We start from the raw sequence: 16,150 nt of genomic DNA, 5'->3' as shown, positions 1-16,150 counted from the left end.
ATATTCCATTGATCTGTGGGTCTATCCTTCTGCCATTATCACACAGTATGATTACTGAGCTACATAATGTTTTTAAATCAGGTAGACTGATTCCTCTCTTAGTCATCATTTTCAAAATTGTTTTAGCTATTCCAGTTCCGTTGTCTTTGTATATAGACTTTAGAATAATCTTTATCTACAAAACATCTTGCTGGGATTTTGATAGAAAATTGGGTTAAACCTGTATATCAATTGGGGGAGAATTGACATCTTTATTATGTGGAGTTTTCCAATCCATTAACACAGTACATTTCTCCTAGAGCTTTGATTTCTTTCATCAGCATATTAGTTTCCAGCATACAAGGTCTGCACATTTTGTTACATTGGCATGTGTGTGATGGTAAATGGTATTATATTTTTAATTTTGGTTTTCACATGCTTATTCCTAATATATAGAATTGATCTTTGTATGTATGCTGCCAAATTGATAAACTCACTTCCCCTCCCCCACCTGAGATTTCTTCTTTGATTTTCTAGAAATGTTTAGTTTCTGAGTGTTTTTGGATCTTTTCCTGTTATCTTTATTATTGAGTTCTAGTTTGATTATATTACGGTTGGAGAACACACTCTGATTTCAGTTCTTTTAAACGTATGAGGTTTATGTCCCAGGGTATAGGCAATCTTGGTATATGTTCTGTGAGTACTTGAAAAAAAACTATATTCTACTGTTAATGGGTGGAATATTTTACAAATGTAGATTAGCTCCTGTGGATTGGTGGTGGTGTAGAGTTCTACTATATCCTTTCTAATTTTGTCTAGTTGCTCTATCAATTCTTGAAAGGGAGATGTTGAAGTCTCCAATTATAATTGTAGATTTGCCTATTTCTCCTTTCTGTTCTATCAGTTTTTGACTCACAGCTTTTGCAGCTTATTTTATGAATACACACTTAGAATTTCTGTATCTTCTTGGTGGATTGTCCACTTTACCAGACTTTTTCTCTGTCTCTGGTAATTTTTCTTGGCTCCAAAGTCTACTTTATCTGATAACCTAGCCTCTGATTAATACATATTTTTCTATCCTCCTACTTTCAACTTGACTATATTATTATATTTGGAGTTTCCTGTAGGCAACATATAGTTGGGTCATGGTTTTGTTAGTGTTCTTTTGTTTAATTTACTGTCAATCTGTTTTATTTGGTCGATTTAGACCATTTACATATAATGTTATTGACTATAACATAATCTTTTTTTTTTTTTTTTTTTTTATAACATAATCTTAAGTCTCTTTTTTTTCCCGTTTGTTCTCTCTGGCTTTTCTCTGCTTTCCTTTTTCTGCATTCTTGTGGGTTACCTGAACATATTGTAGAATTTGATTTATGTGTTTGTGAGTCTTTGTATAGCTTCTCTAGTAGTTCTAGGTATTAATATATACATATGTATATATAACACATACATAATTTACATGTGTACATTAATGTGTATGTACATTTATATGTACATTATGTATATTACATGTCATGTGTATTACTTATCTATTATGTGTGTGCTTGTGTCTTTTCAGTGTATTGGTGTCATCATTTTACCAGTCCAAGTGACATAGAATCCTCATCTATCTTTATTCTTCCCCCTTTTACAACATCATTTTCTTTCCAAAGCATTTTATCTACATAGATCTAGAACCACATCAGACAATGTTGTAACTTTTGCTTCAACCGTATTTCAGAAAACTGAAGGAAAGCCTATTTTATTTACCTATATTCTGCTTACCATGTTTTTTCTTCCTTCATGATTGACCAAGGTTGCTTTTTGTATCATTTCCTTTCTGTTTAGAGAACTTCCTTTAGCTATTCTTTTAGGATAAGTCTGCTGGCGAAAAATTCTCTTAGTTTTCTTTCATCTGAGAATGTCTTGATTTCTTCATTCCTGAAGGTTATTTTCACTGAAGATAGGATTAAGGGTTGACAGTTCTTTTCTTTCAATGCTTGAAAAATGTCATGCTACTTCCCATGGTTTCTGATGAAAAATCTATCATTCTAATTGTTTTTCCTTATAAAGTGTCCTTTTCCTCTGGTTGCTCTATCTATAGTTTTTAGAAATTTAATGATATGTCTTTGCATGGATTTCTGTGGGGTTCTTGTTTTCCTCAGCTTTCTGGAATCTTCAGGTTTATGTCTCTTGCCAAATTTGGTAAGATTACAGCCATAATTTCAAGTGTTTTTTCAGTCCTGTCCTTTTTCCACTTCTTATGGGACTCTACTGATGTAACTTTTACATCTTTTGTATACTCCCAGATTCCTGAGATTGTTTGTTTTTTATTGGGGAATATTGGAGAACTGTTTTTCTAGGACCCATCAGCTCCATGTTGTTTTTTTTTTTTCAATGTAGTTGTGGGGGGCGCAGCTCAGCTCCAAGTCAGATCGTTTTCAATCTAGTTGTAGAGGGCGCAGCTCACTGGCCAATGTGGGCATCGAAACGGCGACCTTGTTTATGAGCACTGTGCTATTAACCACTGAGCCAACCGGCCACCCGTTTATTTTAAGTCTGTTTTGTGTTGTTAAGATTAGGTGATTTTTGTTGTTCTATCTCACAGTTCACTGATTCTTTCCTGTCACCTCCATTCTACTGTTGGGCCCATCTACTGAGTTATTTTATTGTATTTTTCAGTTCTAAAATGTCCGTTTAGCTCTTCTTTACATTTTCTATTTCTCTAAGACTTTCTGTACTTGCTGATTTTCTATATTTGCTGAGGCTATTCATTTTCTCATGTTTCAAGTGTGTTCATAATTGTTCACTGAAACATTTTTATCATAGTTGCTGTGATGGTTAGTCTTCTGTGTCTATTTGACTGGGCCAAAGGGTATATCCAGGTAGGTAAGCATTATTTCTGGGCATGTCTGTGAGGGTGTTTCCGGAAGAGATTATCATTTGACTTGATGGACTGAGAAAAGCAGATCGCCCTCCCCAATGTGGGTGAACATCATCCAATCTGTTGAGGGCCTGAATAGAAAAAAAATGCAGAATGTTGAATTCATTCTCTGCTTGCTAGGCTGAAACATGGATTTTCTCCTGCCTTTGTCATTCCTAGTTCTAGGGACTTTATATCTGACTGGAATCTAGGCTCTCAGGCCATTGAATTACACCACTGGCTTTCCTGGGTTCCCACCTTGCAGGCAGACTGTGGGACTTATCAGCCTCCATTATCTTGTGTTTGTTCTGTTTTTCTGGAGAAAACACAGTTGTTTTAAAATCTTTGTCAGATAATTCTAGTATCTTTTTCAGCCTAGTGTTGGCATCTATTGTCTTTCTTCATTCAGTTTGATCTTTCTAGTTCTTGGTGTGATCATTTTCTATTGAAATGTGTGGATGTTTTCGTGTTGTTGAATCTGGATCTTATTTAAATCTTTCGTCAGCTGGCTTTCTGACACACCAGCAGAGGATTGAGGGGAGCGGCTCTGCCTCATTACTGCCAAGTGGAAGCAGGCATGTAGCTCCCACTCAGCCTCCACTGACAGCCAAGAAGAGACTGCTTGTTGCTGCTGCTTTGGTATGGGAGTTCCGGCTCCCTATATAATCTCTACTGATGCTGCATTTGGAGTGGCCCCCACTTTAGGCAATGGCGCGTCCTGACTCTCCACCAGGCTTTTTTTTTAAAAACAACCCCATCAGAGAGGGGGACAGGTGCCTTTTACTGCTAGTGTGGGTGGAAGTCCAGGTTCCTCTGTAATCACAGGGTACTACTGGTAGGAGTCCTCATCACTGTCTGCTGAGGTGAAATTCCTCTGCCTGCTTGGCCTGTAGGAGAAATTCCTGAAGATGGAATTGTTACGGCAAAGGTTAAATGCATTGTGGTTTTAAAAAAGTACCAGACTACTCTCTCTAGAGGTTGTACCAATTTATTTTTCCACCAGAAATGTCTTGAGTGCCCATTTCCCCATTTCTTGCCAACAGCGTTATTAGCAAACTTCCATCTTTAACAAGCTGAATCCACCATTTTTGATCTTATTCCTTCCATTTTCTGGTAACTTGTCTATCTTAGGTCTTTTCTGTCTCTTCCTCTCCATCTATAATCATGCTCAACCTTCCCATCTAGTCTCCCCGAAATTCTTCCTTTGCCTACCTCTTGCTATGGCCCCCCTTTCCATTGACTGCGATAAATCTCTCCAGCTCATTTTCCATTTAATAAACTCATTAAACCTGTTTTCTATCACTCAACTCCCTTGAAGTTGCCATTTTATTCGTTTTCTGTGTAATGGGATGGCTTCATCACTGATTATCAGTGCGCTTTAACTCCTTTGTACTGCAACACCAACAATTACTTCTTGGGCATTACCTGGACTTTTACAATAGCATCCTAATGATTCTCCCTATGTAAAGCTTCTCCCCTCCCGAATTCTTATGGCTGTGGCTCACCTAAAACACAAAGTTGTTGGTGTCATATCTGTGCAGCAAATCTCCAAATACTTCCTACTTCCTGAAATCCAAATTTTTAGCATGGCAACTAAAGCCCTCATCATGTCACCAACTAAGACCATTAGGCAGTACTAAGGTCAGTGAGGACTTAGAGTCAAGCGCTTAAAAGAAATGTACATAGTCAACTTTGGAAAAATAGGGGCACTCAGCTCAAAGAATACACAGCAAAATGTTTACAGGCAACACACTAACAGCAGTAAATAAAGCAAGAACAACTGAATTGTCAACTCTTCTGGAAAGTTTTCCCCAACTCTTCTAGAGTTAACTTCAACTACTGATCTCATGGAATGTAGTATATAATTTTATTAGACATAATTACTTTATAAGTATCATTTGTATCCCACTCTATCCTGAGCTTTTTCAAAGGCAAGGTAAATTCTTTCACTAAAAATGAAAAAAAAAAAAATCCACAACCAAAGATGGATAACTGTTAACTAATATTGATATTAGTCTGAACTATAAATTTAAAATATATATTACTATAAATAATATAACACACTAATGGAAACTTATGTCACTAAAACTGAAAGCAGGTTTCACCATTTTTTGTTTTTGCGTTTTTTTTTTTTTTTTTTTTTGGCTTAAAGCAAGACATTTATTTCTCACAGTTTTGGAGGCTAGGAAGTCCTTTCTTCATTTCTTATTAGCTCTGATCGATGGTTGTACTTCTGGATCCTTACAATCCTAGACAAGCCAAAGTTTTAGTGTACACATTAACAATGCATAAAATTAAAAGAAACAAATCAAAACAATACAACTTTTATATTACTGAACTTTATGTACAAAATCATTTGATTTCAAATAAACATTTAATGTAAAAACAAACGTTCTTTTAAACTGAATTTTTTTTACATCTACTGTACCATTCAAATGCTTTATCATCTTACATGATTTCTTCAAAATCTCTTATCAAGGGTACATATAGAAAAGCATTTTTTTTTTATAAATAGAAACAAAGGGATTTTTTTTCAGCTTTTATTATAAGATGACATAAAAAGTTTACTCAACAGAAGTAATTTCATTACTATTTGGGGGAGGGAATCACCAACTTTTTGTGCAAACAATGCTAGCCTTCTTTTAAGCATTAAGAGCATAACTGCTTAGGAAATGACATAAGCAATAATTCTACACCTACATCTCCCCTAAAATAATCTATTTTTATTTTTTACATATGTGCACAGCTTTAGCAAATTAAAGCCCGAGAGAAATGCTCAAAATCCACTATCCAAGAGGCATGATCAGAGTTTACTGTAACTCATCATTTGGAGAGCTTACCAACCAAGGAGTCTGTAATGAAGCTGCAGTTTCCCTCTTTCCTATTTTTTTTAACACAAAAATCAATGACTAAGAACTTAATACTGGATGACAAACAACATCCACACTATTAGTTAAATAGCCTCACAGTTAAACACATCTTAAAGACCAATCAAATCAGTATTTACATTTTATAAATTTCTGAAGACACCATTAGAAAGCTTATATATCCCTTCAATAAACAAAATAGGGAACTGCATCTGATGGTGGTGGAATGAAATTAAAAAATTAAAAATACCTGTATTTACAGCAGCATTGATCCTTTATAAATAAAGAATATGAAAATGCAATTATCTTTAAGGATAATAAAAAATTGAGGTGATGTTACTCAACCACAGTGCTTGGAGTTGGAATAAAAATCTATTGGTGCTTGTTAATGTGCCAGTAGTGAAACCACTTTCTGTTGGAGAAAATCCAACTGCAAATATGTGCATGAAACACATACAACACAGGGCAAAATAACTCAAAACGATTCAAGTCAGCTTATCTGTATTGGATATCCTAACTGTGAAATACATTACAAAGACATCCTCGCAAACAAAAAGAAGTTATAACATTTTCTAGTTCATTTTTATAGAACATTTCTTCCCTTGAAAAGTGGCATCTTAAAAATCTCCAACTTGTCCTTCCCTTGGTTTACAATCCTAATGAAAAGATGTGGACAGCTTAATTTTCCATGTGCTTTCCTAAATGGGGGGGAAAAAACCAAAACAGCAAAACGTTCAAGTTTAAAAACACATACTGGGTGAGCAATGCACTAAAATTATCCACATAAAAACAAATGGTAAGTAACTTTATAAACCAACGTGACATTTCACTGTTGAATGTGAAAAATTAACATCTTCTCAAACAGGCCTAAGATGAAGAAGTGCTACTTTAAAATTGTAAAATGAACTTATGCAATGCAAAATCTCTTTATGTGTGGTAATTTTTCACTTCCAATTGATAAATGATTTCAAAATCAAGGATCAAGGTTTTGATTGCAAATAGTAATGCAATATAATTTCACAAAAATCTTCAATTTTTAAAAAAGCGAATCACATTCCAATTTTCCCTCCCCAAGAAAACGTCTCACAATTACAAAATAGAAAAACAGCCAGTCACAAATGCAAAGAACATTATAATATATGAAATAATTTCAAGATTAATTTAATAATTTCATAAAACAATTGTTGAAGTTAAAAATACTTTTTTTGGAGTATTGCTTTTCATGCTCAAACAAAGAGAATATTTTAATGACATCAATAAAACTGACATACATGTAACGCTGCATAATGTAGAACCCTGATACATATTATCCTTGTTGAAATCATTTACTTCATCTAACAGTGCCTGTTTGGAACCTACAATTAAAAAACAAAAAACAAAACTCTTCTTAGAGGCTGAATTCCCTAGAATGCAATTTCAGTGTTTGTCCATAATATGGGTTTAGGCCTTTTCAGAGTTTTTGTTTCTTGCTCTGTTTTGAAACCCCTGAGACACCATCTGTTTCCAAAGCTTTCTCTTTTGAGTTAATTTCACTAAATCCATTTGCTGTCCCATTTTGTTCTTCAGTGATTTCTTCATTTGCAGGGGAAGCAGATTCTCCTTTTTCTAATTTTTGCTGCATTTCACGGAGCTTGGTGACAGCTTTATCTATTGACATTATACTAATAAGATTAAAGTCATGCATGCTGACTAGATGAAGCATGAAGTTTCGACATAAATTCTTCTTAATTATTTTCTGTCCATAGTTTTCTACAAACAGCATACAGGCATGATTCATTTGATTGTCAGCAATAAACCTATTTAATAAAAACAACACAAAACATCAATAGCGACACAAAGCATTTTTGTCAAATGCAACAGTAATAACCATTATAAAACAATAAGACTATCTCCAAATCTAGTAAATGATGATTTAGCAAGTAGTAAAACAATAGTGAATCTGAGATTGTATCATCTGAATGATCTTACCATTTAAAAAATTTGAAGAGATTTAATTAATTTAACCAGAGTTTAAATAGATGTCATCTGTTTTTCCTAATGAAATTACAAATGGCAGTATTAAAAGTATATTTTCTCTTGTCAGCACCACTTTCATTAACTCTATATACACACTACCCCCTTTACTCTCTCTCTTGATCTTGACAGACTTTCCTAATTCAGAAGCAGTGTTTCTCTACATTTTTAGTTCATGGTAAACCTCTGAAAAAAATGAACACATCACAACAAATGTGGTACAGTATGGTTGTGTTAGCACAAAGTGAATAGGGTGCATATACAATGAATAAACTTTGAGAGAACCAAATATGAGAATGGCTGCTCAGATACCCACTAGCGCAGAGTCCAAGAGAGTCCGTAAGACCTGCTTGCAGGTTTTTAAAAATCCGAATAGTTTACCCAACTACCTGCTATTTTATAATGCCAGTATACAATGAACCCCAATAGTAGTTGTGCAAACAGATTTAGATCAAGGAATTAAAATGTAACTCAATAAAGTAATTTATTTAAAATTCTATCTTGAAACTGGCACATCAGGACAAAAGGAAAAACATTTAATCCAAGCCTTCACATATATACTTTACAAATAATTTGAGTTCCCCTAGATCAGGGACCAGACAAAGCCTTTATATTTTCTATAAAAGGCTAGGTAGTAAATATTTAAGGCTGTGCAAGTCATATGTAATCTCTACCATTTAAAAAAATTTTTCAATTACATACAGTATCATATTAGTTTGAGATGTACATCATAGATTAGACATTTATATAATTTATGAAGTGATCACCCCCATAAGTCTAGTACCCTCCTGACACTATACATAGTTATTACAATATCATTGACTATATTCCTTATGCTGTACTTTATATCCCTGTTACTGTTTTTGTAAGTGGCAATTTGTATCTTATTCCCTTCCTCTTTTTCACCTATTCCCCCAACCCCACTCCCATCTGGCAACCATCAAAATGTTCTCTGTATCTACTGAGTTTTTATGTTATTTTTTTTAGATTCCATATATAAGTGAAATCGTATGGCATCTGTCTTTTTTATAACTCACTAGAAGTGTGAAGACTATTCTTAGCTCAAGGCAGTATACAAAAAAATGGGCCATACACCCAGACATCTGAACTAGAACTTATGTATCAACAACCCTTCACTCCCCAAGAGTAAAGAAACAGAAGTGCTCTCTCCTTCCCATTTATCTCACTTATCAAAAAATGAAAAAACTTTGAATGCTTGTGCTAAAAATGAAAAAACTTTGGATGCCTTCAATGAGTATTTAATAATGAGAAGAAAAATATGTGTATTGACAAGTAAATAGTTCACACAGGGAAGGAGGCAGATGTGCAGGAAAAACAATGCTTTGGAATATATTCTTAACCACAAAGGTACGAGAAATAGGATTGTTCTACCTTGCCCTCTCTGCAATGGTAATAAGACATCAGAAAAGCTACTTATATTTTATTTTGAATAATTAAGCAATATTTTAAAAATTGTGGTAATAACTGTGATAAGTAATTTTCAGGATTTCCAGGAATGTGGCACATGGCATATTATTTTTGTATTCCCTGGCAATAAAAGGAATGAAAATTGGGTCATTGAAATGAAAAGAAACACATTAAAAATAAAAACCTGTTAGAGCTAGCACCTTCCTTATACATTCTTTGAGCATCACCATTTTTCTTTATGCAATTATAATAATTTGGATTAGGATAAGATTTCAGACATGTTATATCTAAATTCACAGAATTTTATATGAAATTCTAACAAAGGCAGATTTGTAGAATTTGAAGCAGCAAAAAGACTATAAAGGAAATAGAATGTTTAAATTTAGAAATACCCTACCCATGCTTCATGACATGGAGATTCCATAGTTTCATCACTTCTTTCTCTCCTTCATTAACATCAGAAAATTCTTCAATTTGCTACAAGAAAAAAGAAAAAATACCGATTAAGTGCAGAATAAATATAATTGGTATTTCTAAGAAAAAATTGTGAGAATGTCAAAAAAGAATTTTTTGTAACTAAAAATACTACAACTTTTATACAGCAAAGTGGAAATGTTTCTTAAACAACTTCTATTTAAGCAGTAATTTTAAAAAAGGAATTCCTAAGTTATGAAATAGTTACCTATACATAAAATAAAAGAAGAAAAATACTATAAGGTCTTAAGAAGAAACTGTATTTTCTTTACTTGGTAACTGTTTAAATGACAATTATAAAAATTACGATTCCTGAATTCCTTAATTTAGAAAAAGGTCCTTTAAGTCAAAAGTTTAATTTGTATCAAACAATTAATAGTTTTCAAACAATTATTTCATCAAAAAATTCTAAAATCATTGTCAATGATGATGATGATGATAATTACTGTAATTGTTTTTTCTCTTAGCCATTCAGGATCTTTTTCATCTTCACTGTCTACTTCCATTTCTTGTGGACGGAGAGGTAAACAGGTGTCACTATGGAAATACAGACGATTGTGTCCACTACTGTACGTTCGTTGCTGTTCCACTTCTCCATCTTCAGATTCGAGAAATTCAGACATGCTTGCCTTTGTTCGTTTTGGCCTAATGAAAAGAAATGTTGATGTAATATTATTAAGTGACAGGGACAGCATTCCTTATATTTCACACCACCCAAATAGATTACATTCCTTTCTTAGGGGTTTCTACGTAGGTGCACACAGAAACCTCCACCAGAATTCTTTAATGCCCCTAACCACTGCAGCACTAATGGCATTAACATTTAGAATTCAGGAAAAAGCTGTAAGGAGGAAGTGAGAAAACCCAACAGAAACAGGAGCTGGGGAGGGTTATACAGCAGAACACCTCCCCAGAAGCTTAGCTAATACTGAAATAATTAATGATTCCCACCTAAAGAGTGCCTTTTGTCTGGCTCCCCTTGGTTCCTCCAACATTATTAATAAAAATCAGAGAAAAAACTTTTGTTGTATATGATCTTTTTACCTACCTGCACACAAGAATGTGTGTGATAGGCGTTCTCTTCACTGGTCCATTGCGACTAAAAGCAAATCCAGGTTGGCGATGAATATCCTGAGGATTTCCTGCATAGGAGCCATCATAACACTCATTGATAGAAACATCTATCCTAGCACCTTTTGGATGATACTGTAACAAAAATGGCAAGGTGTTTAGGAAAAGAAAATATTAATTATTCTACCCTAAATACCTAGCCCTCATTTTTAATTAACTTAAAAAGTACTGTGGGTTCTTAATGTTTTGAAAACTAAAATAAGCCAGGCATACCAGCATGGTGAACAGGAAGTCAGAGAACCTAAGAGTCAAAAAGACCTGTGTTAAAATCCTGGCTATGTCATTTATTGGCTTGATAACTTTTTACAAATTATTTGTCTGAGCAAGGATCAGGAAATTACCACTTAACTCAAAGAACTGGTGTGGTGAGTCAATATAGGTGCACTATGCAAATGTGTAAACTCTGAATCATTTGTTGTAATTCATGCATAGAGCAATCCATCATGCAGAAATTTTGGTATTTTGTACAAAGTACAATTTTTGAAAGTCAGATTGTCTTACATGTGATATATTATTGGTAAAAAAAAAAAAATTACTTACAACATAATTGAAGATAAATCTGCTATGGCAGAGTTTAAGATGCTTGAGTAAACTATAAAGTTTGCGGCAGTTCAGAGTGCACCAAGGGCAATGTAGGTCATCTCTTGCTTCAGTTTGTTGTCTTGTGTTGTTGTTATAAAGGAACTTTAAAACAAAAAAAAAGCAAATCTCCAACTTACACATCTCAAAATATTTTATTTCAATATCGCCTTTAAAAAGTTAAAACAATTTAAAAGAAAAATCAAATTAGAGACATTTATTTAATATCCAAAATATTTCAGATGTAACATTGAAAACAAAGGCATTTCATGATTACTTAAAAAAGGGTCAGCTGTTTACCTGATAAAATATTCTTAATTTTTGTCGGTTTTCATTGGTAGTATCTTTTTCTTTTCTTGTTTGTAGATCTGTAGTCAATGATTCTTTAACAGCTGAAAATATATACTTTTATATTTAATACAAATTGCTTCTAAATAGTGATATAATATTATCTTGTGGAAATAATTAAACATTAAGTTTCACAGAATTCTACCTGTATATTTAACACAATTTGTGTTCTCACCCTCAAGGTAACAAAAGGTAACAATCACCTTAATCAGCACACCCATTATCAGATAGTAATCATCTTTATTGGAAGGAGCCATACTTCTTAAAAGTATGTAGTCACTGTAATGTTTTTAACCACGTTGGGGTCCTAGTGTGGTTTTGATTCCTAGGTCAAAGCAGTGAGCAGACATCCACTAAATGTTGGGTTAACAGAGATTAAATAAAAAATGATTATATTAATATTCACAAACCCACAAGATAATCAGCATTAAAATAATTTTGACATACTTCTTTAGATTTAAAATTTTTTATTTTCCCTAACATAAGTATTCCATATGTACACTTTCATATAAAACTTTTTTGTTTCTTTTAAATTCTTTTACCGACTTGACTGGCTACAGAGTGTTTTGAGACGTGTTTAGACCACAATTTACTTAGGAAATCTTTTTTCTGACACAGGCCATTTTTTATATCTTTTTAATCTGACGCTTATAATGACGTGCACACAATAAATGGACATGACTGGTCAATGTCAATGACAGCTGTTGTAAGCCTTTTGCCTTTTTTAAACAAACTTAAGATAAAAACACATGGATACTCTCAGGTCAAAGATATTGTTCCTCTCAGGCAAATACAAAATGACAGACCACTGCAACCTGAACCTTAGGCTCAGCGAGCTAACTCCATTTGTAAATGTTTTGCCTCTTAAATTACTGCAAAATTTAATCTGGTAAAATTCAGGTTATGATGAGCCTCTTTGAGTCCTAAAATTATAAAAACAACTCTGAAATACTGAATTCAGTTCTACAAATATAAACACATACAAACTTTTACATGAATTATAAAAAGCATACAATCCCAAAGCCCTATAAAGCTGAATTCCAAAATCTAAAAAGCACTGAAAACCAATCGTTTTCTCATAAGTCTGAGGCAAATTTATTTAGTGGAAAAACTTGTCCTTAATTGACATAAGGCTATCTTATAGACCTCATTTAGAGGTCATATAATATGTGGCAAATATGTCATGTTTCTAAAAAAAAATAAAAAATTCACAGATACATCTAACACAAAGATTTTGGATAAAGGACTGTTGATCTGTACTTTAACACAAAAGTTTACATTTAACATAGGAGCACCCTAACTTACCATAGCTCATAATTTCTCTCTCTACTAAGTCAAATAATACTTCCCAAGGAATAATTATGGCGCAAAAGACAAACAAATTAATCTAAAGCCTAAGTCCTAACTCTGCAAAGCATTATTTTGACAGTAATGTTTTCTTACCAATAGTTTGAGTAGGTTTAACTGAACCAGGCTTGTTTTCTTGATGGAGACTCTCTGAATTTCTAGTGGCAAGAGGCTTGGCAATAGGAGCTGTAGATTTATCATTGGTCTCTCCTGTCCAACGAAGAGTGAATTGCAACGTAGGTCCCTGAGAAAATGTTTCAAATGGAGGCAGCCTCTAAAAAAAGAAAAGAAAAAAGACGAGTGAAGACTCCACATAATGAATTGAAAGAATTTGTATAAAAAAATAGTATTTATTATAAGTTAATGTGGATTTGATTTAAATCAACAGATTTTTTTCCCTTGGAAACCTAAAATGCCCACAGAGATGGCCAGGCAAGTGAATGTATGGCACAGTAGAGATGCAGTACTGGAGAACCCAGGTTGTCTAAAAAAAGGCAGTAACTTATCAGTAATAGCTGAATTGTTGCCATGTGCAAACATGAGCCCAACACAGATTTTTAGATTTTTCAAAAGTCAGAAATTCAAGTTCTAATGGAAAACTTGCCTTTTTTATATGTTGATAATCAATTTAAAATGTCTTTAAAAACAAACAAAAAACTGTAGTATCCAAAGCCTCTCAGTTTGCAAACACTTAGATGACCAACTAATTTCTTTTTCTAAATTGAACAATCACAGCAATTAGTTAATTTTTCTTGACTTCTCTTAGCTTTACTGATGACTACCCTGCTTCTCTTTCTTTGGGTTTTGGAACACTGAACTATTTTGGCTTTCCTCCTCCACCTCTAACCACTTATAAGACTACTTCCTCTTCTCTTGGTCTCCTTAATTCCTAGCTAACATTTAGCCATATGTCCCTATATCTCTTGCCCATCTTCAAGGATTTACCTACCGTGTTTCCCCCAAAACAAGACCTAGCCGGATCATTAGCTCTAATGCGTCTTTTGGAGCAAAAATTAATATAAAACCAGTTATCTTATCATATCATATCATATATAAGACCCAGTCTTATATTAAAGAAAATAATAATATAAAAAAAATATTTTTGCTCCAAAAGACGCATTAGAGCTGATGATCCGGTTAGGTCTTATTTTCGGGGAAACACGGTATTACTAGGCTGATGATCCCAAATGGATTCTCCATTCTTTATACTTGAACTCTAAACCCAAGTCAACCACCTCTGTCTGGGACACTGCCGCTTAGATGGTATCGATGTCACCTTAAACTGTTAGGATGTGAACTTTTCTTTCCTTCCTAGGTACAATTAATTTTGTTCCTAGCCATTATCAATCTACTAGCAACCCTAAGCTAAAAATTTTATAATTACATTTGACCACTATTTTTCTTGTTTCTCTTACACAATCACTAAGTACAGATCCTTACTACTACCTTATTACTGCAGTTATCTCAGCTCTCTTCCTGCTTCTAATTTGTAGTTTTCAATCCATATACGAGACCAAATAATCTTCTCAAAGACTACTTTCATGCTATTCCCTTTTATAGAAACTTTCAATGGGCTCCTACTTATTTTACTGCTATACAAGCCTAAACTCCTTCTACATCTTTATTACATATAATCCTCTTAAAACTCTAATTTTAGACTGGAGTGAGGTAAAAATATAAACTGCTTTTGACACAGTAAGTCCATATCTAGGAATTTTTCTTATAAAAATATTTGCAATGCACAAAGATATATGTGCAAGTTATTTTTTACATTTTTGAAAATATAAAAAAATTAAAATAATGGAGTTATCTATCCAAGTAGCATTGGTTTAGTAAATTATGGGACATATATTTAAAAGAACCACCACAGAACTTTAAAAGAGAAGCAAATCTATATGATCTGACTTAAAAGGATGTCTATTTCACATTGCCTTGAACAATTTCTTGGGAAAAACCAACAACTCACACATATATATATATATATATATCAACTTACATATATATATATATATATGTAAATATACATATCTTTATTTTCTCATGGATGAACCTAACAAACTTTGAGTAAGAAATTAAAACATAAAGATAATAAGTTCCTGCAAAAAATTCAAATATTGTAGATAAGTATACAGAAATGAAATCCCATCACCTCTAAGTAACCACTATTATCATTTATTTTAGAAAATGTGGGAGTACATATACTATTATATAAAAATTAAATATCATGGAAATGTTCCTGTGAAAATATTTTCCTTTTTAATGGCTTTTTAGATTTAAGGTGTTTCTAATTTTTCACCACTTAAAAATTCTTGACAAAACCTGTTATCTACATCCTTTCAGTTATCAGTTACTATCTTGTGACAAAACTGTTAGAAATGTAATTGTTAATGACTATATACACAATTTAAATTTTTACTCATATTGCCTGTGTGCCCTCTAGTAAGGTTGTACCAACTTATTCTTATATTAAAGCATTGAGATTACACGTATGTGTCCTCACATATCCAACTATAAACTGTTAATCTTTTTAATTGTTGTCAAACTAGTAGTCAAAAGTATTATCTCTGATTTTGTTTGCACGTCTTTGAATACTAATATGGGTGAATATCTTTTTAAAAGCTTGCTGGCTGGCCATCTATATTTGTTGCTTTAAGAACTGCCCGATTTTCCTTTATCCATTTTTCTAATTAGATTGCTTATCCTTTTCTGATTGTTTTACAAAACTGTTTAATAACAGTAGCCTTTTGTAGGTTACAAATATTTTCCCGTCTATCATTTGTTTATAAATTTAGATTTTAGCAGTATAAAAACTATTCATTTTATTCATTTTTATTTTATGCTTTCTAGCCGTTCTATCATACTTGGCTTTTCTCGTAGCAAGATTATATTAATACCTACTTTTCTTCTGAAGTTATATATTGTTAACTTTTACATTTACATTTATGAGCCTTCTGAAATTTATTAGATCTAAGTTTATTTCCAGATGGCTAGAGACCAGTTCTGTCACAATTAATGAACAGTCATTCTTTCTTTCCTACACAGATCTAACACCTATTTTACCATGACTCAATTCCAAATG

At 33.1% G+C, this 16,150-nt stretch overlaps 1 protein-coding gene across 2 annotated transcripts in view; it reads right to left on the bottom strand.

Moving 5' to 3' along the window:
• Positions 1 to 6,235: 6,235 nt before the first annotated feature.
• SUZ12 (SUZ12 polycomb repressive complex 2 subunit) overlaps positions 6,236 to 16,150 on the bottom strand; it is a 36,810-nt gene continuing 26,895 nt past the window's right edge. For both annotated transcript variants that reach the window (XM_081029487.1, XM_081029488.1), the window contains 7 exons: positions 13,168 to 13,345; positions 11,677 to 11,768; positions 11,338 to 11,481; positions 10,715 to 10,872; positions 10,113 to 10,311; positions 9,590 to 9,669; positions 6,236 to 7,547 (listed from right to left, as the gene is read on the bottom strand). In XM_081029487.1, the coding sequence (XP_080885613.1) occupies positions 7,202 to 7,547; positions 9,590 to 9,669; positions 10,113 to 10,311; positions 10,715 to 10,872; positions 11,338 to 11,481; positions 11,677 to 11,768; positions 13,168 to 13,345 (1,197 nt within the window). In that variant the 3' untranslated portion in view covers positions 6,236 to 7,201. The remainder of the gene's footprint in view (positions 7,548 to 9,589; positions 9,670 to 10,112; positions 10,312 to 10,714; positions 10,873 to 11,337; positions 11,482 to 11,676; positions 11,769 to 13,167; positions 13,346 to 16,150) is intronic.

The sequence above is a fragment of the Rhinolophus hipposideros genome, assembly GCF_964194185.1.
Source record: "Rhinolophus hipposideros genome assembly, chromosome: 20".
NCBI lineage: Eukaryota > Metazoa > Chordata > Mammalia > Chiroptera > Rhinolophidae > Rhinolophus > Rhinolophus hipposideros.
The sequence above is the reverse complement of the archived record's forward strand: the minus strand, read 5'-3'. Positions and strand labels throughout refer to the sequence as shown.